This window comes from Schistocerca gregaria, chromosome X, assembly GCF_023897955.1.
Source record: "Schistocerca gregaria isolate iqSchGreg1 chromosome X, iqSchGreg1.2, whole genome shotgun sequence".
In the NCBI taxonomy this organism is placed as follows: Eukaryota; Metazoa; Arthropoda; class Insecta; order Orthoptera; family Acrididae; genus Schistocerca; species Schistocerca gregaria.
The window spans coordinates 364848526-364874865 of record NC_064931.1 but is presented as its reverse complement, the minus strand read 5'-3'; the positions used below and the strand labels follow the sequence as shown (position 1 = coordinate 364874865).

Here is a 26340-nt window from a genome sequence, read left to right as displayed (position 1 = left end):
TGTGTGTGTGTGTGGAGGGGGGGGGGGGGGAGAGGTCATTATATACCCTCTAGGTTTTAGCCCCCTGACAACACAGAGATTGCACTGTTGATGATACCTGAGTTGCAACTCCCCATGTGCGCCAAGGAGTAGATGCCCGTTTTTTGGGGCCATCAGGACTGCCACCCACAGCCATCGTGCCAGGTGGCCTTTGTTGCGGCTGGGTGATGCCCTTGGGTAATGCCCCTGATTGGAGTGGTTGGTATCAGGGAAAAAGACACGCAATAAAAGGGATGAAGTTGACCATTGCTGGTGGTCTAACAGCTGCAGCAGTTTCTAAGCAAGGAAAAGGCCAGTATAATGCTGACTAGATATGACCCCAAATCATTCCCTTCCCTGCCTGCACCACGGGACGAATGCAGGGCCAAGGATCAAGGAGAGACATACTCTCCCCATTTTTTAGTTTGCACAAGGTCTGATGGGGAATCCTTTTTAACAATGCATCTGTTTCCCAGAGAGCACTTAGAGGGCAGGTTCAGGGCAGTGGCGGGAATGTCCAGAATGAGGAATGGGTCAGTTCTGATAAAAACAGCCTCTCCTGCCCAGTCACAGGCATTGCTTGCCTGTGGCAAGCTGGGTGATGTCCTAGCTTCCATCACCCCACATAAGGGCTTAAACGTGGTGCAAGGGGTTATATTTCATAGAGATTTCCTCGTGCAGTTCCACAATGAGTTGTGCACCATCCTACAGCTACGAGGTGTAGACTTTGTCAGGCATGTGAATAGAGACCAAAGGACAGCAGGGATGCTACCGGTGCCTTCATCTTGGCCTTAGAGAGCAATATGTTGCTTGGAAAAGGCAGGGTGATGGTGTACCAATGTGATGTTTAACCCTGTGTTCCTCCCCCTCTGTAGTGTTTGGGCACATGTCCTCTCAGTGTAATGCCAGTCCCATATATTGGTAGTATGCATGTCCATCACACATGACCATTCCTTGTGCCCCTCCTGCCATTTGTGTCAACTGCAAAGAGCACCATTCCCCCTGTACGCCAGGCTGCACCATTTATCAGGAAGAGGGGAAGATGATGGAATATAAGACCCTGGACAGCCTCACCTACACAGAGGCACAACAGAAGTATGTCTATCTCAACTCTGTATGCATGACACTGTCATATTCTATGGCTACGACGACATCGTCCTTTCTGGAAACAGCATCCCTATCAGCTATACCCCTTAAAGTGGGCCCTCAGAGCCTCCAGACTATGCCTGCCCCCTTGATGGTTGGGGGCTGTCCTCCTCCCATTGCTTCCTTCCCATCTACTATCTACTTCGGGAACAATGCCCCCCCCCCTGCCCCCCCCTGCCCCCCCCCCCCCCCCCACAGCCATTGGTGACGTCAATGCCCATCCCTCAGCTGGAGAAGCACGAACCTTCTGTAGCTTCTCTGTCTGGGAAGCAGTCCCTTGGGACACTACCTTACCAGGTTTCTGCTGCTGTGAGGCCATACATCAGGCAGTGGCTGAAGAAGCCACAAGTTGCTGGTTGTAGGGCTTCACATTTATCATCAGTAGCTGAGATCAACTCATGGAAGCCCTCCCAGACAGTTAAGCCTAAGGAGATGTGAGAAGAGAAAAAAAGGAAGCTTATAAAGAAAGAGATCCCGATGGCCCCCACATCACTACTTCCGCCATCCTCCAATTGTGAGGATTCGGTGGAGATCCTGGTGGCCCCAGAGAACATAGCTCTCCACAAAGCCTCAGAACCAATGGAAACAACTACCACAAACACTCAACCAGTGGCATAAACTGCCCCCTCGGTCCCTTCGTGCCCTTCCAGTACACTGAGAGCTTGATCCTCCCGTGGATCCTTCACCTGTTACTACAACTGTTAAGCACTTCACCTGCTTTAGGCATTGCCCTTCACGAAATTTACTTTCCAGCAAAGCTGACCCCCAACCTTCACGGCTGTTGGGGATATTACAAGAGCTGTACTGTCTATGACAGGGTGTCAGGTGATGTATATATGTCCTTGACTCTATATATGGTGAACCTGTGTGTCTCCAAACAACTTTGGAGGCTGTGGTTAACAGGGTAAGGACAATGCAGGATCTTATCATCTGCAATGTTATCTTTCCTCAGTTGGTGAAGTATCTCAAAATGTATAGGCTGCACTGGTTTTCAACATCCCCACCCCCATCTTTTCTTATTCTGGGTGATTTCCATTCCCATAACCCTCTGTGTGATGGAACGTGAGCACTGGCTGAGGTAAAGATTTTGAAAATTTACTGGCACACCTCGATCATTGTCTCTTAAATACTGGGGCACCCACACATTTCAGTATGCAACATTGCACCTAGTTGGCCATTGAGCTTTCATTCTGCAGCCCTGGCCTTCTACCATCTATTCATTGGAGAGTTCATGACAACATGTGTGGGAGTGATCACTTTCCGATTTTCCTGTGCCTACCCCAGCGTCACTCCACTGGTTGGCTGCCCAGATGGCCAGATGTTCTCCAACATCATAAGTGGCACCCATGGCTGGAGGATGTAATTACCTTTAAATGGCTCTGTGCCTGGGCCTGCCAACTGATAAAGAGGCCGAAGCAGGAGTGTTGGGAACTGTATGTTTCAACCATTGGATCCTGTACCTCTCCTCCTTAGGTTTGGACTAAGATCAGACGCCTTTACAGATTCCAGACTCCTGCAGGTGTACCTGGGATTTCCACGAAAGGAGTTATACGGGGTGGTCCATTGATTGTGACCGGGCCAAATATCTTACGAAAAAACTACAAAGAACAAAACGTTTCTAGCTTGAATGGGGAAACCAGATGGTGCTATGGTTGGCCCGCTAGATGACGCTGCCATAGGTCAAATGAATATCAACTGCGTTTTTTAAAATAGGAATCCCCATTTTTTATTACATATTTGTGTAGTATGTAAAGAAATATGAATGTTTTCATTGGACCACATTTTTCGCTTTGTGATAGATGGCACTGTACTAGTCACAAACATATAAGTACATGGTATCACATAATATTCTGCCAATGTGGACGGTATTTGCTTCCAGATACAACACCCGTGTTAAAATGGACCATTTACCAATTGCTGAAAAGGTCAATATCGTGTTGATGTATAGCTATTGTGATCAAAATGCCCAGTGGGCGTGTGCTATGTATGCTGCTCGGTATCCTGGACGACATCATCCAAGTGTCCGGACCATTTGCCAGATAGTTACATTATTTAAGGAAACAGGAAGTGTTCAGCCACATGTGAAATGTCATCCACGACCTGCAACGTACGATGGTGCCCAAGTAGGTGTTTTAGCTGCTGTCACGGCTAATCTGCACATCAGTACCAGACAAATTGTGCAAGAATTGGGAATCTCAATAACGTTGGTGTTGATAATGCTATATCAACAGTGATTGCACCCGTACCATATTTCTATGCACCAGGAATTGCATGGTGACAACTATGAACGTCATGTACAGTTCTGCACTGGGCACAAGAGAAATTACGGGACGATAGATTTTTTGCACATGTTCTATTTAGCGACGAAGCGTCATTCACCAACAGCGGTAACGTAAACCAGCATAATATGCACTATTGGGCGACGGAAAATCCACGATGGATGCGACAAGTGGAACATCAGTGACCTTGGTGGGTTAATGTATGGTGCGGCATTATGGGAGGAAGGATAATTGACCCCCATTGTATCTATGGCAATCGAAATGTTGCAATGTATGCTGATTTCCTACGTAATGTTCTACTCATGTTACTACAAGATGTTTCACTGCATGACACAATGGTGATGTACCTCCAACATGATGGATGTCCGGCACATAGCTTGCGTGCGGTTGAAGCGGTACTGAATAACATATCTCATGACAGGTGGATTGGTTGTTGAAACACCACACCATGGCCTGCATGTTCACCGGATCTGATGTCCCCGGATTTCTTTCTGTGAGGAAAGTTGAAGGATACTTACTATTGTGATCCACCAACAATGCCTGACAATGTGTGTCAGCGCATTGTTAATGCATGTGCGAACATCACGCAAGGCGAACTACTCGCTGTTGAGAGGAATGTTGTTACACCTATTGCCAAATGCATTGAGGTTGATGGACATCATTTTCAGCATTTATTGCATTAATGTGGTATTTATAGGTAATCACGATGTAACAGCATGCGTTCTCAGGAATGATAAGTTCACAAAGGTACATGCATCACATTGGAACAACCGAAATAAAACGTTCAAACGTACCTATGTTCTGTATTTTAATTTAAATAAACTACCTGTTATCAACTGTTCGTCTAAAACTGTGAGCCATATGTTTGTGACTATTACAGCGCCACCTATCACAAAGCGAAAAAAGTGGTCCTACTAAAACAATCATATTTCTCTACGTACTACACGAATATGTAATAAAAAATGGGAGTTCATATTTTTAAAAAATGCAGTTGATATCCGTTTGACCTGTGGCAGTGCCATCTAGAGCGCCAACCATAGCGCCATCTGGTTTACCCCTTCAAGCTAGACAGTTTTCGTTCTTTATAGTTTTTTCGTTTGATGCTTATTTCGTGAGATATTTGGCCCGGTCACGATCAATGGACCACCTTGTATACACCAACGCAGATGCAATCACCAAAAATTATGCTGTGCATTGTGATCAAACTTATGCATCTGAGAATTATCACCCTGCCTTTCCTATCCTAAGCCAGCCAGTGGAATGAAAGCACTTACATTTTACTGCCCGCCACCTTGAGCTGCACAAGCTCCGTTGAGTGAGTGGGGATTCCTTGGTGCCCTTGCCCATTGCCCTGATGCAGCTCCAGAACTAGACCATATTCACTATTAAATGCTTAAACATTTCTCAGTGGGTTACCAGCGTCACCTCCTTGCCATCTTCAAGCGCATCTGAAGTGAGGGTGCATTCCTGTCGCAGTGGTGGGAAACCCATCATCATCCCATTGTTGAAACCTGGTAAAAACGCCCTAGAGGTGGACAGCTACCGCACCATTAGCCTCACCAATTCTCTGTGTAAGTTACTCGAATGCATGGACAGCTGGCAGCTGTGTTGGTCTTGGGGCCTTCTTGCTCTGGCCCTGGGTAGTTTCCGCCAAGGCTACTCTATCACAGATAATTTGGTATGCCTAGAGTCTGATGTCCATACAGCCTTTGTCCAACGTCAACACTTTATTGCCATCTTTTTTTACTTAAAAAAAAAGGGCCTATGACACAACAAGGAGACGTCATATCCTCACTACATTACACGAGTGGGGTCTCTGATGCCCGCTCCTGATATTCATACGGAATTTTTTGTCGCTCCGTATTGTCCGGGCTTAAGTCGGAGCTTTCCGCAGTTCAGCCTTTATCGAACAGAGTGGGGTCTCGCAGGGCTCTGCATTGAGTGTTCCTCTGTTTTTAGTGGCCATTAATGGTCTGGCAGCAGCTGTAGGGTCCTCAGTATCACATTCCCTATCTTCTGATGATCTTTGCATTCCCTTTCCTCCTCTAGTATTGGCTCTGCTGAATGACGACTGCAAGGACCCATACTAAAGGTGCTATCATTGGCCCTCATCCTTGGCTTTCAGTATTCAGCTGCCAAGACGTGCATCATGCACTTCCCCGTCGTCGTACTGTCCTCCCACATCAAGAACTTTACCTCGATGACCAGCTACTTAACTTAGTGGAGACTTATTGCTTGTTAGAATTGGTCGTCGTTGCCCAGCTAACTTGGCTTCCCCATATTCATCAGATAAGCAAAACTGCTGCCGGCATCTTAACAATCTTCACTGCCTGAGTAACACTAGCTGGGGTGCAGATCACTCTACTCTTTTGCAGCTATATAAAGCTCTAATACAGTTCCACCTTGATTATGAGAGTCTGGCTTATGGTTCAGGATCACCCTCAGCATTGTGGATACTGGACCCAATACACTGCTACAGGGTTTGGCTTGTGACGGGAGCTTTTCGAACAAGCCCTGTGAACAGCCTACTCGTGGAGGCTGGGGTCCGTCCATTGCGGATCAGGTGCGACCAACTGCTGGTTAATTATGCTGCATATGTCTGTAGTTCACCTGAGCACCCAAATTACTACCTCCTATTCCCAACCAGGGTATTCCATCTCCCGCAACGACAGTCCGGGTCAGGTATTATGATAGCAATCTGCATTTGGTCGCTTCTTTCAGAACTTTTTCCCTCTACCACCTTTCCTCTGAGTCCACTCACGTACACATCCATGGTCTGTACCACTGCCACAGCTTTGTCTGAACATATCACTAGGACCAAAAGACTTAGTTCATCATGACACACTCTGCCACCAATTTTTATCTCTTTTTGGTGACTTCCAGGGCTCAGATAGATGGTCACAGTTGCTTGGCTTATGCTTAGGCTGGACATACTGAACAGCACTCCTTGTCTGATGGCCTCAGTGTTTTCATTGCAGAGTTGGCATCCATCTCTCGTGCCCTTGAGCATTTCAGCTCCTGCACTGGTTAGTCCTTCCTCATCCTTAGTGACTTCTTAAGGAGCCTACAAGCTCTCGACTAGTGCTTCCCTCGCCATCCTTTGATAATGATTATCCAGGTGTCTGTTTATGCCCTTGAGCACCGTGGATATTCAGTGGCCTTTATATGTAACTCAGGAGACATCAGCAACTGGGAAATGAACTTCCTGACAGGCTGACCAAACAGGCTAGCGGTAAACTGACTGTGGAGATTGACACACCATAAACTGATCTCAGATCGGCCTTACGCCATAAAGCTTCTGGGATCTGGAATACCGAAGGGCATACCCTAATTACGCTAAATAAATTACATCCTATAACGGAGACAGCGAATATGTGGAGGGTCATCCATGCGAGCCACTTGCGGGGACTCCATTGCTCTTTGCCAGCTCCTCATTGGTCATACTTGGCTGACTCATGGTCATCTCCTCCATCGTGAGGACCGACCCCACTGTCGATGCACTTCTCAATTGATAGAAGCCCATATCTTGTAGGACTATCCCAACCTAGGTGCCCTGAGGTGGATACTTAACTTTCCTGATGCAGTACCTATAGTGTTAAGTGGCAATGCCTTAACAGGTGATCTAGTTTTAAGTTTTATTCGAGGGGGGGGGGGGGGATTATCCTTCAATCTAAGGTTGGGCACCTGAACTTATTTCCCAGGCCTTCACCCTGTGTGCATTATTTACTCCCCCTTGCTATTTCTGTTATTCGACTTGACTTTTGTCTTTTCACTATCTGTTTTTCTCTTGTCTTGTGTTTTTAGGCTAGAGATTTTAGTATGTTGCAGGGTGGCTGGCTCATCCTGTTTATTCTTGTGCTCAGCCAGCCAAGGCCATGTACTAAGTTGTTTTAACACTTTCCACCACTTTTTCCCTTTTAGTTAATGTTTTCAATTTTGGCTTTTAACTTCCATTTCTTTTCTTCTGTGTAGTTACACACACAGTGTTATGCATTTTGCTTTTCCCTGGATTTCAGGTGATAGGATTCTTTTGGGATATGGTTTCAATCGAAGACCTGAGTGACTAAGGAAAAAAGAGACTGATAACCATGCAGTTTAGTCCCTTTGATCTACAAACCAACCTTCCAACCTCACAGGTTGGCCCCTTTAACTCTAACAATCAATCATTCAACCAACCAACCAATCACCCCTATGTTTGTGGCACCGTTTTATATTGACTATTAAAAGCTGTAGTACCCATTAATTGTAATGGATGAAAGAGGAAACAGTTAAAATTGCTATCTAGGTTTAGAATTTCTGGGGTTTATTTAAATCTCTCAATTAAGAAAGATGTTGGGATGGTTTGATGAGAAACAATAAGCCTAATTTCTTTCCAGGAGACTAGGTACTGATGGAAGTAAACCTGTGAGAACAAGTTGTGAGTCATGTTTTGGCGGAGCACTTGCCTGAAGAAGACGAAGGTTAAGAGTTCAAGTCTGTCTGGCACACATTTTAATCTGCTAGGAAGTTTTGCTAATTTCCTCCCCCATCATTCTACAGTCAGAGCTTTTACTCCGTTTTTACTTACTTTGTTGCTTATGGCAAACGAGATTCTGAATTTCTATCCTTGATGCATTGCTGGGCTACATATTTTGACCTGATTTATAGTTTTGCTCACTTGCTTAATAATCTTCCTGTAGAAATTTGGTTTCTTTTATTATGCTTAATTTTTATGTCAGTACACAATACTACTAATCTCAATTATTTTTACTTTTTTTTTAAATTTTGCAGGGATGTTGATTCTGATAGCGAATCAGGGAAAAAGGAGACAAAAGTGCGGTAAGTTGTGCAAATATGCTGTGGGTATTGTAGGAATAGATATGTACCTTCCGTGAATAATATAATTGTAAATGACGTTTTGGTGATCATTGGCAAATTCTGTCTTGTATTGTTGTACTATGTCACTGTGTGTGTGTGTGTGTGTGTGTGTGTGTGTGTGTGTGTGTGAAGTTTAGATCCTATTCAGATTATGTTAAAGAAAACGTCAAGAAGTGACTGATACGGGAGGCGGGCATGGTCAGCTGCCTCCCACCCTCGTCCTCCCCCACACGCTCTGCCACCTCCTCTACTTTCTGCTATGTACACTTATGTCCATGACCTACCAAAACATCATGCTAAGTGAACACAGAACAAATCTAAAGCGAACTCGTGGAAGTATGCTTGTAAGTAATGATGCATACTAACAAAGTTGATTTCATTTCCAGTTCGGCAGTTCTGATACATATGGCTAAATGAATGTTTGTCATTTACCATTGTCTTTTTTTTTAATGGCATTGCGTGGTGGACTTCTTACTTGTTTGGTCTGTAGGTCAGCAACAATAGTGCACAAGCTTGAGCTCGGATTGAAGGATCCATACAACTTCCGATCCAGTAGGAAATGGAGTTCACAGATAAAGTGAGAGATATCAGCAAACTAAACATTGTCATTTTGTCCAGTGGGCTTCTCATCTTGTACATGGGGAATACACAACTGTTGGTATTGATATGTGTCAATAGCAGACCCAGTTGTGTAAAAATTGATTTGTTGTGTCAACTGGTTTCAACCCTTAGACTATTTCCGAGTCATCAGCAGTTGTTAACAACACAATTGCGTTATAAGCCTATGAATGAGCTAAAACCAGTTGGGACAAGAGTTACATTTTTAAGCAACTGTAGCTGCTACTTAACCAAACAAAATATTATTATGGAATGCCTTTAGAAGGAAAATTTTGTGGCAGATATTTATTTGTTTACTGTGGAAAAGATGACAAACAAAATTACTAACAAATAATTTGATCTGAGGATTGAAGAACCTCAGCTGCTGAATCAGAAGTGAGGACATGCCCGGCCAAAATTTTGCAGACTACCAGGAGAGACAAAATATTTGGGAAACAATATTTTGCTGTGTCTCTGTGTGAGGCATTTCAGCATCTGCTGGATGATCGCTAAATAATTTGATAATGAGAGTAAACTATGGCTGTCTCTTAGTAAGTACTATAAAACATTTTGCACAGTCAAACCCGGCTGCATACACCTGTAAGCAACACTCAGTGCCTGGCAGGGCGGCAATTTCATAAACACAGTGTGAAAGCTGAACTAATTAAGGCCACCATACACCACTCGTACAATGCATCGTTATGAAGTGCACTAATGGATTCAAACAAAGATATGCCTGCCAATGTTCCAGTTGTCTCCAAGTAATAACTAATATCCAGGGAAGTGACTCTGATATTATCATTAGTAAATGGATGTATTATTGTAAATCTTAGTGTATATTGGAAAATTACAATTGTTTTGATTTAATTACATCAGAGAGAGTTTTCAGTTAATCAAAGGGTAACTAACACCAATATATCCATGGTTCAAAATACATAAATTGTGTGAAAATAAAATTAGTTTTAATGTACTTTCAACACATTACTGCGGCTGACAGCTTGATCCTTTCACTGCATTTCCTCTTCTTGAAAATGTAACACTTACGTGCATTCTTCATGTTTAACATATGTGATTAATTATCTCAATGTGCTGGATAATATTACAGATCCAGCTCCTCACAAAATTACTTTTCAATGTGAGGCTAACAAATTGTTCACCATAATATAAATTGAAACATTCCTTAGCCAAAAGCCTTTAAATTCAGAAATGTGTCCTTCTGTAGCAGTTTGTAGAAATCAATCACGTTTTTGTAATTAATGAGTCCTTCAACATGTTATTGCACTGCAAATCAATCACATGAAGTTGCAAACTGTCCACCACACATTCCACATTATGTCAAATGGATTTTAAAATATTTTTGAACATACTTTTCCATTTTTTGAAACTTTGAAACATTGTGAAAACTCATTTCATAGATAACTCGACTTCGTTCTGCACTGGACTGCTTTATAGACATTGACTGTTATTGAATTCAAAGTGTGGAAATGTTGAAATTTAATTTCATCCTGGTGTTTTGAAAAGAGGTAAAGATTCATTGTAAGTGTGCTCAAGTTGAAATATAATTTGAGGGTAAGATTTTGCTTTTTCTTTGCATAATCAAATTTACCATGCTCAAATAATCCATAATTCCAACAGGAAAACCAAAATTAGTTGCTATTGGAGATAAGAAACTGTGTGTGAAGTGTTACCCTCTTGCTTCATTACTAGAAACTGAACTGTAGCTCTGAGTTCCCACATTTGCTTAATAGGTTTTTCTGAGCTGAGCTACCATATGTTTGCATGATAGGAATATATTTATGATGAGCTTCAATATCCCTTCAAAACAAGATAAACTACTGTTGACAGAGACCTCTTGCTGTAATAAAGTTCGCGGTTTTTATCTTAATATCCACAACTTGGCTCGTGTGTAATACCTACTATTTCAATGCTTCCTGCAGTGTAATACTATGAATAAATGTGATTTTGTGTTCTGGACATGTTTCTTGTACAGTTTGCTGAATTCTGTTAAGATGGCTAACATTATTTGTGGATAAATTCAATGATCCATAACTAGCAAAACTCACCATTCCCCATGAAAGGCTCCTATTGTCATTGCACTCTTTGATTTTCATTAGCAAATAGCCTCCTGTTGTTCATAATTAATTGACTCTCAAAATCTAGTTCTGTGTTATAATGAAATTGTCATTGCCGTCACAGATAAAAGTGAAGCACCTATCCAATGTCGGTTGTGTATGCACTTCAATCCAGTGCTAGGATGTGCCAGTCAAATAGCTCACACCTTTTCATCAGTCAATGGCAGGAAACTGCAAGCTTTCTTGGTGCTACACATTCAGAATAACTGTTGAACCAATTAACCATGTGTTGTAATCATGTATATTTATTAAGCCACATAACAACCCTACTTGACCTGTCAGTTATTGTTGTCACACTTGTGGCTAGCAGATTATCATTTTCCTGAGGCAGTGAAATTAATTAATGAATTGTTGAAGAACTTTTGGTAAGTACCTTGGGTTGGCTCCTCATCTAAATAATGATACTCAGTCAGTGGCAAGCACAGAGAGTTTAAAGTGATTTTATGTAAAGATATTGTGTTTCATTACATGTGAAATGTTTTATGCTAAATTTAAATTTATTACTTATGAGTAAAACCCATTAGATTTGATTTGTTTGATAACATTTATATAAAATAAAATTGACGAAGGCAAGTAGCTGATTTCATAAAAGCTTTATTCCAATTTATTTTGATTTCATCTTCAATGAAAACAGGCTTTCACTGCTTTTTCCCCTTTTTTCAATAAACTTAATTTTTCTGTAAATATTTCATTTAAATGAAAAAATAATCACACAGGTATCCCATTTCTCTTTTAGATAACTGAAAAAGCCCACCAAATTGCATTCTGTCAGCGAATAGTTTGTTTGTATATATTGATTCACTCTCAATGTACTACAAAGTGGTATAACTGCTTGTACCATCTAGGAAGTAACTCCTCATATTTTCAGGTCACATCATAATTTGTACAGGGGAGCAATTGGAAGCATACGACTCTATCTCATTGAGCAACCACTTCACTTCTGCATGGATGGACTTTCATTCAGAGCAAGACAGAATGGGTATGTGTTTTTAAGATTTAGTGTTCATGTTTTATATGTTTTTCACAGAAACTTAACATTTTAAATGTGGATTATCAACTGTAGCCTACAGTATCTCTTTACAAAAATATATGTCTCATTTCTGTTATATTTTGTGCACTTTTGTATATTTTGTGCACTTTTGTATATTTTGTGCACTTTTGTGTATTTTGTGCACTTTTGTGTATTTTGTGCACTTTTGTGTATTTTGTGCACTTTTGTGTATTTTGTGCACTTTTGTGTATTTTGTGCACTTGTGTGTATTTTGTGCACTTGTGTGTATTTTGTGCACTTGTGTGTATTTTGTGCACTTGTGTACAGATGAGGCTGACATATTGTTTTTTATTTAAATATTCATAGGTAAAGTAATAGATTCACACACAATTGGATGTTGATTTGGAACATAACACATGAGAAGATTGACAACAGTAATTCTGCCATCATAATATTGACAATGAAATTAATTTATAGATATTACGTTCTTGTAATTATTCACAATTTTTATTCCATATTGGCAGCACTTTAAAGACAGCTGTTGTTATTAATTGATGAAACACAAAACTTACCATATGACATCACTAGTACTGTTCAGTAAATCAGCCTGCTTTTCGTGGTTGAATTATTGTGTGCTGCATTTTCTGGCACATATCAGATTTGTGAGGTTCTGTGGTTTTGAAATGAAATTCATAGTAGCATGCTTGTAGTAATAGAACCAGATATGTGAAATTTGGTGCTGCAATTTTAATTTTTGTTCTTCTAGAGAATTTCTGAAGGCTTCAAAAAGATAATTTTCTCTTTCTAGTGGTCTTCTACAGTTTTGTGGCATTGGAGTTATATTAACTGGATGTACTTAGCATTAATTAGGCAAGGCTGTTCCAACAGTTCCCCATTGAGCATCATCTCCCATCAGATTGCTCGTGGCAGGTGCAGGTAGTATAACCTACCTGCCAGGCAGCTCTGTCGGACGTGTTATGCGCATGTATGTGCCACGTGGCCACCACTTCTGCCAGCAGGCGCGTGGCCAGAACAGCAGGATGGAATAAGCTATGAACATCAGCTGGTTGCCTGTCTCTGTGCACCACTGATAATAGTCATCCAGCTGCCTGGGGGTGGGCACTTCAACTGGAACAACCTAAGTTAGACAGTTGATGGTAAGAGTGTTGATTGATTTTGTGAGCTGAAATCCTATTTCTGTATAGAGAGAACTTTTGGGTGGTGAGTGCAGAAATGCCAAGAAGCAATAGCAGCATAATGTAGGATGATAATATTCTGCACATGGTAAATACTTTAACGGTTTTCAAGTTTTATTTAATATTTTCCTACTTTAGGTCTTTGACTTAGATCATGTGGTTTCCCCTGCTGAATGACTCAGTAGTTCATGGGAGCAATGAAGTATCAATATCTTGAGATTTAGGAAAATCATGCTAGTTTTAAATTACTGTGTTTGAATATATTCTCTTTCTAGACTGTGCTCAACGTGAATTAGTTTTAATTATGGCTTGAAATAACAAATACAAATGAATCCCAAAATAAGTCTTCAAGAAATGAAGTTTGGGGGGAATTAAATTCAAACAATTTGCTTTTTTCAATAGTCTGGTGTCTGTGATAAGGCCAATACCATTCACTTTAGAATACTAAGCAAGTATGTAAAGTTAGTTCAAGAACATTATATGAAAGTGTGGCTGTGTGAAAATTTAAGTGATGGCAGCAAAAGTAGTGAGTGTAGGAAGACACGAGATCTGAGGATACTGTTGGAATTATTTTTATTTGTCTACTTTTTTAGTGACACAGGGCATGGGATAGGTCAAAACATACACATAACCTATTGAATGAAAACAAAATTGAATAGTAAAATATGGCGTTATGAAATGCTGGTAACGGTGGTGGCAAGCAGCAGCAACAACAACAACAAAAGTGGTGGTGGTGATAATAATACAATATAAGAATTTATTTCATTTTACAAATCTTAATAATGAGCTAGTGAAAGGTAAGATTTCAACCATGGTGGCCCATTAGAAGAGACCACCTCATCATTTCCTTGGATCTGCCATAGATACTGTAGAAAATCCAATTCAGAATGGCTGTATTTGTTACACAAATTCAAAATTAGACATAAATGTGTACATTGAGTCATCAATGTCAGTCAACACACATCCTTTTTATTGACAACAGGTTTTGTATAATCTTTTACAGAAAAATCCAGCTGTTCTGCACGTCAGACAACAGCAGCGTGTTTCATGTTGTTTCATATGTTGAGCAGGAACTCGTCACAGCTTTTTTGGTTGTGCTTTCTTTTCGGTGTCACTATGTAATGAAAGATGTCCTCTGTTCTAGTTTTCTTTTGAGTTACTGGCATCTTATTCCTTTCAAGACCCATATAATTTCCCTCTGAAATATAGAGGCTTAATACAGCTTCTAGTTATGTGAATGTAAACAGATGTGCATTAGGTAGATACACTGAAGAGCCAAAAAAACTGGTACACCTGCCTAATATCATGTAGGCCCCCTGCGAGCATGCAGAAGTGCCACAACATGGCGTGGCATGGGCTCGACTAATGTCTGAAGTAGTGCTGGAGGAATTGACACCATGAATTGTGCAGATCTGTCCATAAATACCTAAGAGTATGATGAGATGGAGATCTCTTCTGAACAGCACATTACAAGGCATTCCAGATATGCTGAATAATGTTCACGTCTGAGGAGCTTGGTCGTCAGTGGGAGTGTTTAAACTCAGAAGAGTGTTCGTGGAGCCACTGTAGCAATTCTGGATTTGTGGGGTGTCACATTGTCCTGTTGGAATTGCCCATGTCAGTCAGAATGCACAATGGACATGAATGGATGCAGGTGATCAGACAAGATGCTTACCTACTTGTAACCTGTCAGAGTTGTATCTAGACATATCAGGGGTCCCATATCACTCCAACTGCACATGCCCCACACCAGAGCCTCCATGAGCTTGAACAGCCCCTTGCTGACAAGTGGGGGCCATATATTCATGAGTTTGTCTCTATATCTGTACACATCCATCCGCTTGATACAGTTTGAAACGAAACTCATCCAACCAGGCACCATACTTCCAGTCATCAACAGTCCAATGTCGGTGTTGACAGGCCAAGGCGAGGCGTAAAGCTTTGTGTCATGCAGTCAAGGGTACACGAGTGGGCCTTTGGCTCCAAAAGCCCATATTGATGATTTTCTGTTGAGTGGCTCGCACGTTGACACTTGTTGATGGCCTAGCATTGAAGTCTGCAGCAATTTGCAGAAGGGTTGCGCTTCTGTCATGTTGAACAATTCTCTTCAGTCGGTGTTAATACTGTTGTTGCAGGATCTTTTTCCAGCTGCAAAGATGTTGGAGATTTGATGTTTTAATGGATTCCTGATACTCACGGTACACTCTTGGAATAGTCGTGCAGGAAAATCGTCGCTTTATCCCTACCTCGGAGATGCTGTGTCCCATTGCTCGTGTGCTGACTATAATACCACATTAAAACTCACTTAAATCCTTATAACCTACCATTGCAGCAGCAGTAATTGATCTATCGACTGTGCCAGACACTTGTTGTCTTATATAGGCATTGCCAACTGCAGCGCCATATCCTGTCTGTTTACATATCCCTGTATTTGAATATGCATGCCTATACCGGTTTCTTTGGCACTTCAGTCTAGCTTCAGTCAGCTTCTGCATAGATCATGGGTACATGCCTTCCTACATAGTTTACATTTACTGCATCTTAGAAATATGGTTTCTTATGACCAAGCCACCATTATAAGAGAGAACATAATTATGTATAAGAAACTGGTGATACTGCATTTCTTTGTAATTATAAATTAACCAGCTAGCAGCAAACCAACAATGGCCTCTCACCAGAACATTATTTGTTACTGTAGTATTTCCTATCGTGAATCTGTAACAGTTATGCTTGTTTTGTCTGCAAACAGAAGAGTTTCAGAGTTGACTGCTGCAATAGAATGCAAGCGAAAAATGTAAATCAGAAAAAGTAGTGCACTTAGAGTGGAGTCCTCAGGAAAACCTCATGCCACTCCTCTAAACCTATAATGCCCTAATTTACCTACTGATATAGCATGATCTACATGAGCAGTTCTCTGGCCTTTATAATGGCCTCAATTTGGCAAGGAAGAGAGTCCACAAGTTTATGCTGATATGCCATATTCAGCTGAAGCCACTCAATAATAAGACAATGTAGAGCTACCAAATTGCAGGGCTGTTGGTTGCTATGTTTCAACCTCTGTTCCAAGTACTTCCAGCAGGCATTTCTGTGGGATTAAGATGGGTGATTTAGTGGGACGTAAGAGATGACGTAAGGTGCCTAAGTGTTCGTCAAACAAGGACCCTTTACATGCAGACCTTTGAACATAGCTGTTACCATCTTGGAAGACAGGAGTGTCCACAACATAACTGATTGTGAAGATGAAGAAGAGGAAAACATTTTGTTATTGAAAATTTTGGAATAAACACCCTGATTCATGTGTACAATAAAGTAAATGTGTAGGTTCAAGTCATATTATCAGACATATGTCTAAAACACCTCATAACTGTGCCCAGCGTGAACTACACCCTCCACACTTTGTGGGTTAAATGTTTCATTGGGCTGTCAGTGCAATTTGACACCTAACTGTTATTTCAAAAGAGGCAAAATTGTGACTCATTAGATCACACTGGATGCCTCCATTCGGCTTCTGTTCAGGGGCTTCTGTCTGTGCCACGACAGCAATGGCCTTTAGTGAGGTAATCAGCTTCTGACGTCCATTGCAAGTATTTTTCTTGAAGATGTTCACTCAGGATCTGGATGAGATGAATCTGCATTCATTGAAAGCAGCAATGCATACTGAGTTAGAAACTGATTGTCATTGACAAGGCATGACACTCATTGTCTGTCCTTGTTGGTTAGAATCTTTTTATTGCTACTGCTCTTATGCCATATTATGTGATAGTGACTGGTACACCATTCCTTGTGGACAAATTGGATACTCCCCACAAACTGGACAGTCCCCAGTGGTACAGAAACATATCTGGCAACTTCATTCATGGTTTGGTGGTGGGGACATATGAACATAACAGCCTTTTTCTTCCAATGTGTTACATCTCCATGTTGACTGAAATTACTGTGCTGATCTCATACAAACAACTGACACATACACACAGCTTCACTCTGTGACATAAGTTGTCAGTGGAGGGCCACTTGACAGTCCAGTACCAGTTCTGCACCATCTGCAGTTGTCCAAATTGACCAGGGGTGACTAATATTTTTTTCCTGTGAACTTAGTTTGAACCACAGAATATACTTGATGGGAACATGTCATTGTTATTTATTTTTTTAATTTATTTTTATTAATTGCTTCCACCATCCCATCGAATCAGGAATAAATTGATTGGTCAACTGATGGACTGTTCTTGAAACCAAACAGTGGCTCTACCATTGTGTTTTGTCTAAAAGGATAGGCAACTGTTGTGTAGGTTGAAAGTCAGTTATTTTCGAGGTATGTATTCCTCATAAGGATAAAAGCTGAAGTAATGAAATAAAATTTGTGCCAATGCCGGGACTTGTCATTCTGACAGAGATAGCAAAGGAGTTGGAAGTGGAATTGGCACAAATTTTAATTCATTACTTCAGCTTTTATCCTTATTGAAGACAAAGTTGAGACTCGATACGTCTCCAGGAAAATGTAATTACATATGTATTCCTATTTCAGCATTCCATTGTGGAGGTGATTGGTAATGTTCCTTATTAAGCATTTGTGTTGTGTACATGACCTATTATTGTGATAGTTGCTAGATTATTTCCTGATAGTGAGTTAAATTTTCAGCAATTTGTAGGAAGAGATCTGCGTATCTGGGATGATACTACAAAAATTTTTGTTAACTTGGAGAAAAGAAAAGAAAATCATACCATATGATGCAGTGAGAACGATAAAGGCTAAAGAACACTGTTATCAATTTTGAGATTGCATGCTTCTGATCTGTGTTAATTTTATGGTGAATTGGCTTTATCTGTGCTGTAGGTCCACATTGTTTATAAGCATTCATGAAACACACTCTCACTGTTTCTGATACTCATTTTCATATGGGCTGACGGCAGTTGTAAGAGTCAAGGGGCACCAAAGGAAAGCAGTGGTTGAGAAGGGACTGAGACAGGGTTGTAGCCTATCCCCAATGTTGTTCAGTCTGTACATTGAGTAAATAGAAAAGGAACCAAAACAAAAATTTGGTGGAGGAAATAAAGTTCAGGGAGAAGAAATAAAAACATTGAGGTTTGCCAATGACATTGTCATTTTGTCAGGGACAGCAAAGGAGTTGGAAGAGCAATTGAATGGAATGGACAGTCTCTTGAAAAAGAGGATATAAGATGAACATTAAAAAAAGCAAAACAAGCATACTGGAATGTAGTGAAATTATGTCAGGCAATTCTGAATGAATTAGATTAGCAAATGAGGCACTAAAAGTAGTAATGAGTTTTCCTGTTTGGGCAGTAAAAGAACAGATGATGATCAAAGTAGAGAGGATATAAAATGTAGACTGACAAAGGCAAGAAAAGCATTTCTGAAGAAGAGAATTTTATTAACACCGAATATAGATTTAAGTGTTAGGGTTGTCTTTTCTGAAGGTATTTGTTTGGAGTGTAGCCATTTATGGATGTTAAATGTGGATAATAAACAGTTCAGAGAAGAAGAGACTAGAGCTTTTGAAATGTGGCGCTGCAGAAGCATGCTGAAGATTAGATGGTTAGATCATGTAAATAATGGGGGAAGGGGGGGGGGGGGGAGAGAGAGAGAGAGAGAGAGAGAGAGAGAGAGAGAGAGAGAGAGAGATTGTGGCACAACTTGACTAAATGAAGGGATTGGTTGATGGACATGGGGTACATAGCAACCTTGAAACACAGACTTAACAAAACTACTATATTTCATGCGTAAGTGGCCAAACTGTTTTATCTGAACCTCAAGCCACAGAATGTGCGTAATGAAAATGATGATAACAAGGACCATGAAAAAATTTGACGTATTATACAGGGTGGTTTTTTCCACTGTGTACAAACTCAAGGGATTGATTGATGAGAGGATCCAGAACGAGAGAAGTCTAATGAACTTCCATCCGGAAGTGCATGGTTTCCATGCTAGAGACCATTTATTCAGTCATACATTGTTACAGCAGGGTGTATAGGACCTGGGACAACCAGGAGATCCAAGAAAAACCCAGGAATTTTTCCATCCAGGAGAAAACTGGGAAAAACTCGGGAATTTTTTAGAATTTTGAGAATTTTTCATTGTTTTAGTTTTCAGTTAAATTTTTGTGATTTTGACTGGTAAGAACCAATACTCTAACGAAGGATATTATTGTATCCTGCTACTGCAGAATGATACTGCAGCAACAAAACATGAACAGGAGGGGGGTGGGGGTCGGAAATAAAACTTAAGTTGCAAAGGAAATGCGCCGTATACAACTACTACAACAACAGTGCTCATACAAGCGTCTGCCAACAGTAAACTGTGTGAAACGCTTTAGGAACACTATGCAATGCTTTATAACAACAAATTGCGTCCGATGAGTGTGACGAGAGAACTGTTTAAATTAGATTCGTTTGAGCAGTTGCAGGCGGGCTCTTGTGCATGCGCAGTTTGAGTCACGTATGAGTAGAACCATCCCCCGCTTCTGGTTACGGAAGTGTGGCTGGGCACCACTACTTAATGTTGGCCCGGTTCGGAACTATCGTAGATCTGGGGCTGATGCACAGAGCAGTCAGAGTTGTTGTGGGGAAGTGGGTCGTCTCCACGTGACCTGTGTTTACGTTAAGTAATTTGGTTGTTTCCTCTTCATTTATTGCTCTCACATTAAATGATAACAAAACGGAATTTTGTGGCCGGGAACTATGAAATGAATTAAAATGTGTTCACATAATTACAGCAGGCTAAAATATGTTAATAGTTTCAGATTTTATTTCCACCTTTGACAGTCAAGCATTAATCACCTTACAGTACAGTGAAGTTATTTTGCTGGTTTGCTAAAGAGATTTGGCCTTTATTAATCCTTTCTACTGAGGCAGTCAATTTATTTGAAACAAAGTGTTTAATTTCACACTATTGGCTTGTTTCAACTGTTAGCTGCTTTTCAAGTGCACATATGGCATTATGCTATAATAAAGAACCAAACATGAGTATTGGTACTCCAAGAAAATTTACATACAGATGTGCATTTTAAACGGAATTATGTACTTTTAGTATTGTTCGCAAAATCCTGACGCTCTTGAAGTATCCTTTAATGTCTTGTTTCTTTTATGACATAATGTAAGATCTTTTAATGTTTTACACGTACGAACATATGGGCTTCCTGCATCATCGTAGCTGCGCAAGCCCAGTGACGCCAGTTATCTGGCACTTTCTTGCAACTGCTGAAACGAACCTATTTCTAACAGGTCGCGGGAAAATATTGTGAATGGTGGTTTGAAAAGAGTTACATTCAAAGCAGATTTCCTTTTACACAAGATGAATTATGTGCGAGAAGGTACGATCAATTTCTTAAATCACAAAGCGTTTGACTCTCATTTTAAAATCAGTTCTTTGAGGACGACCATTTAGAAGTATTTCGAGCCCAGAAGATGAGACATTTGCATCGTTATTAAAAATTTTACTGGCACTTTTGTGTATGTATCTTAAAGTGCAACACGTGCAAAAAAGATCAACATTATATGTGGAATCTTAGCTTCTCTTCCAACTTATTAACCTTAGAGACCAATATTATATGTGAATGCTATGTATATTAATTTAAGCCATTAACTTTTCTTATTTGTGTATTCGCACTACTTAAGAATGATCTTGCTATTGGCTGACTACATCACGTGTCCTATTGCTGTCATCAGTTGACGAGATCACGTGAATGAGCTATGACGCTTACAAAAGCGCATTGCAATTTCAATGCTTCACAAAGGGACGTGCGTTATCTGGCGGAATTCAAATTTATACCTTCGTAATACGAAAATATGCATCGTACTTGTTGCTGCACATCAAAGGTCTTCCAAACGTGTTTTTCCCCCTGAGTTTCGTTTTCTGAAGTGCTGGGAAATTCTACGTTGGTATATAAAACCATAAATATTCAAAGGATTGATGACTTTTACAGTGCCAAGGAAGAGTATACTGTCACTTAACACAGAAAAAGTGTACTTTCATCTGGGAGAAAGTGTATTTTTAACCAGGAAATCCGGGAAATATCCGGGAATTTTTTTTCCTTGTCCATGTATACACCTTGTACAGAGACTGTGGTCTAATACGGGCTGTACCATGCAGCCACATTTATAGTGTGTGTTGAAGCTTGTATGTGCTGTAGCATGTTCTGTCACATACACTCGGATGCATCCAAACATTATCAAAGGCAGCATGAATACACTGCTCCAGTGTCTTCACATCTGGAATGGCCTGTGCATACATGATACTTCAGAGGTGGCCCATTAACCAGAAATTGCACAGGTTCAGATCCAGTGAATGAGCAGGCCATGCATCTGGACTCCCTTGTCTGATCCATTGACCAGGAAAAACACGATTGAGATGCATCTGAACATTAATGGTGAAGTGGCTCGAGCACCATCATGTAGCAGCCACATAACTCTTCAAATTATCAATGGTGCTTCTTCCATTGGGGGAGGCAAAGTCACCCACAAGAAACACCGATAGTTCTGGTCTGTTATGCGACATGGAAGGAAGACTAGTCCCAGTATGGTTGCCAATTATCCTGGTCCACACATTCCGGCTGCACCAATGCTGATGATTCGCTGTCACCATGCTATGGGGGCTATGCATACTATCCCACAGATGCCTGTTATGAAAGTTAAGGATACCATTCTGCATAAAGGTGGCCTCATCTGTGAATAGGATGGATGAAACAAATCCCAGAATTGTGGTTGCCTGGTGAAGAAACCAGTGACAAAACAGCTGCCGATGTGGAAGGTCTGTCGCTAGTAAGCCATACACACACTGTCAGTGGTAAGGGTAGTAACAATTGTCTTGAAGAATGTTCCAAACAGTCGTCTGGCTTACCCTGTACTGGCGAGCCAGCTGCCTTGTACTGATGTGGAGGTCATCTTACACAGTGTTAATCACATTTTCCTCAAAGTATGGTGCCCGAACATTTTGGATACGTCCTTCATTAGTTCCTGCTTTCTGAAATGACCCTGTCTCAGCCAAACGACAGAACACTGTTGCAAACAGTGAATGCTGCGGTTGTTGTCGACAGGGATAGGTCTCTGATACAGCCTTGCTGGTGGCTGCCCATTGCCACCAGCATGGCAACACAGGCTACAGATCAGAATAGAAAAACTGAGAAAAGACATTGGACAGCTAACACAATTTATAAGAAAAGAAATATCGGACAAAAAACGAAAAAGGTTAGGTAAAATCTCACAACAAGAAGCGACAGAGCAATTAGATGAGAAGAAGCAGAAATTACAAGCATTGGCCAAACGACTTAGAAGATACAAAAAAAAGTGAAAATAGAAGGAAACAAAACCAAACATTCAACACAAACCAAAAGAAATTTTACCAGACAATAGATAACACACACATTAAAATAGACAATCCACCAAACATAACAGACATGGAACACTTCTGGAGCAACATATGGTCAAACCCGGTACAACATAACAGGCATGCACGGTGGATAGAAGCAGAAACAGAAACATACAAGATGATACCACAGATGCCTGAAGTGATAATTTTGCAACATGAAGTCACCAAAGCAATTAATTCTACTCACAATTGGAAAGCCCCTAGGAAAGATAAAATAGCAAATTTCTGGCTAAAGAAGTTCACCTCAACACATTCACATCTAACTAAATTATTTAAGTTACATTGCAGACCCATACACATTCCCTGATACACTTACACATGGAATAACTTATATGAAACCTAAAGATCAAGCTTACACAGCAAACCCAGCTAAATACCACCCCATAACATGCCTACCAACAATATACAAAATATTAACTTCACTCATTACACAGAAATTAATGACACATACAACACAGAACAAAATTATAAATGAAGAACAAAAGGCTGTTGCAAAGGAGCACGGGGATGTAAAGAGCAACTGATAATAGATGCAGAGGTAACATATCAAGCTAAGACTAAACAAAGGTCGCTACACTACGCATACATTGATTACCGAAAAGCTTTTGACAGTGTACCCCACTCATGGTTACTACAAATATTGGAAATATACAAAGTAGATCCTAAATTGATACAGTTCCTAAACATAGTAATGAAAAATTGGAAAACCACACTTAATATCCAAACAAATTCAAATAGTATCACATCACAGCCAATACAGATTAAGCGTGGAATATACCAAGGAGACTCATTAAGTCCTTTCTGGTTCTGCCTTGCTCTGAACCCACTATCCAACATGCTAAATAATACAAATTATGGATACAATATTACTGGAACATACCCACACAAAATCACACATTTGCTATACATGGATGATCTAAAACTACTGGCAGCAACAAATCAACAACTCAACCAATTACTAAAGATAACAGAAGTATTCAGCAATGATATAAATATGGCTTTTGGAACAGGAAAATGTAAGAAAAATAGCATAGTCAAGGGAAAACACACTAAACAAGAAGATTACATATTGGATAACCACAGCGACTGCATAGAAGCGATGGAAAAAACAGATGCCTATAAATATCTAGGATACAGACAAAAAATAGGAATAGGTAATACAAATATTAAAGAAGAACTAAAAGAAAAATATAGACAAAGACTAACAAAAATACTGAAAACAGAATTGACAGCAATAAACAAAACAAAAGCTATAAATACTTATGCTATACCAATATTGACCTCATTTGGAGTAGTGAAATGGAGTAACACAGGCCTAGAAGCACTCAATACACTTACACGATCACAATGCCACAAATATAGAATACATCACATACATCCAGCAACAGAAAGATTCACATTAAGCAGAAAGGAAGGAGGAAGGGAATTTATCGACAAAAAAACTTACATTATGGACAGGTAGACAATTTAAGAAAATTCTTTCTAGAATGAGCAGAAACTAGCAAAATACACAAAGCAATCACTCATATAAATACATCGGCTACACCACTGCAATTTCATAACCACTTCTACAACCCTTTATATCACATAACATCAACAGATACGAAGAAAGTAAATTGGAAAAAGAAAACACTACATGGCAAGCACCCGTATCATCTAACACAGCCACACATCAATCAAGATGCATCCAACACATGGCTAAGAAAAGGCAATATATACAGTGAGACGGAAGGATTCATGATTGCAATACAGGATCAAACAATAAACACCAGATATTACAGCAAGCATATTATTAAAGATCCCAATACCACAACAGATAAATGCAGACTTTGCAAACAACAAATAGAAACAGTAGGTCACATCACAAGCAGATGTACAATACTAGCAAATACAGAATACCTCAGAAGACATGACAATGTAGCAAAAATAATACACTCCTGGAAATGAAAAAAAGAACACATTGACACCGGTGTGTCAGACCCACCATACTTGCTCCGGACACTGCGAGAGGGCTGTACAAGCAATGATCACACGCACGGCACAGCGGACACACCAGGAACCACGGTGTTGGCCGTCGAATGGCGCTAGGTGCGCAGCATTTGTGCACCGCCACCGTCAGTGTCAGCCAGTTTGCCGTGGCATACGGAGCTCCATCGTAGTCTTTAACACTGGTAGCATGCCGCGACAGCGTGGATGTGAACCGTATGTGCAGTTGACGGACTTTGAGCGAGGGTGTATAGTGGGCATGCGGGAGGCCGGGTGGACGTACCGCCGAATTGCTCAACACGTGGGGCGTGAGGTCTCCACAGTACATCGATTATTGTCGACAGTAGTTGGCGGAAGGTGCACGTGCCTGTCGACCTGGGACCGGACCGCAGCGACGCACGGATGCACGCCAAGACCGTAGGATCCTACACAGTGCCGTAGGGGACCGCACCGCCACTTCCCAGCAAATTAGGGACACTGTTGCTCCTGGGGTATCGGCGAGGACCATTCGCAACCGTCTCCATGAAGCTGGGCTACGGTCCCGCACACCGTTAGGCCGTCTTCCGCTCACGCCCCAACATCGTGCAGCCCGCCTCCAGTGGTGTCGCGACAGGCGTGAATGGAGGGACAAATGGAGACATGTCGTCTTCAGCGATGAGAGTCGCTTCTGCCTTGTTGCCAATGATGGTCGTATGCGTGTTTGGCGCCGTGCAGGTGAGCGCCACAATCATGACTGCATACGACCGAGGCACACAGGGCCAACACTCGGCATCATGGTGTGGGGAGCGGTCTCCTACACTGGCCGTTCACCTCTGGTGATCGTCGAGGGGACACTGAATAGTGCACGGTACATCCAAACCGTCATCGAACCCATCGTTCTACTATTCCTAGACCGGCAAGGGAACTTGCTGTTCCAACAGGACAATGCACGTCCGTACATATCCCGTGCCACCCAACGTGCTCTAGAAGGTGTAAGTCAACTACCCTGGCCAGCAAGATCTCCGGATCTGTCCCCCATTGAGCATGTTTGGCACTGAATGAAGCGTCGTCTCACGAGGTCTGCATGTCCAGCACGAACGCTGGTCCAACTGAGGCGCCAGGTGGAAATGGCATTGCAAGCTGTTCCACAGGACTACATGCAGCATCTCTACGATCGTCTCCATGGGAGAATAGCAGCCTGCATTGCTGCGAAAGGTGGATATACACTGTACTAGTGCCGACATTGTGCATGCTCTGTTGCCTGTGTCTATGTGCCTGTGGTTCTGTCAGTGTGATCATGTGATGTATCTGACCCCAGGAATGTGTCAATAAAGTTTCCCCTTCCTGGGACAATGAATTCACGGTGTTCTTATTTCAATTTCCAGGAGTGTACATCAACAGCTTGCCTTACAGCATAAACTTATAAAACAACACGTTCCCACATACAAGTATGCACCACAAAATGTACTGGAGAATGATGAATACAAATTATACTGGAACAGAGCCATTATAACAGATAAAACACCACCACATAACAAACCTGACATCATACTCACCAATAAAAAAAAGAAGTTAACACAACTAATCGAAATATCCGTACCGAATACAACAAATATACGGAAGAAAACAGGAGAAAAAATTGAAAAATTCATCCAACTGGCTGAGGAAGTCAAAGGCATGTGGCATCAGGATAAAGTTGACATCATACCAATTATACTATCAACTGCAGGAGTCAAACCATGCAATATCCACCAGTACTCAACGCAATACAGCTACATCC

At 41.2% G+C, this 26340-nt stretch overlaps 1 protein-coding gene across 4 annotated transcripts in view; it reads left to right on the top strand.

Annotated features, from left to right (window-relative positions):
* Window positions 1-26340, top strand: part of LOC126297445 (transmembrane protein 39A) — a 181146-nt gene that overhangs the window by 23557 nt on the left and 131249 nt on the right. For all 4 annotated transcript variants that reach the window (XM_049988293.1, XM_049988294.1, XM_049988296.1 and 1 more), the window contains exons 3-4: window positions 8214-8261; window positions 11898-12008. In XM_049988293.1, coding sequence (XP_049844250.1) covers window positions 8214-8261; window positions 11898-12008 — 159 coding nt within the window. The remainder of the gene's footprint in view (window positions 1-8213; window positions 8262-11897; window positions 12009-26340) is intronic.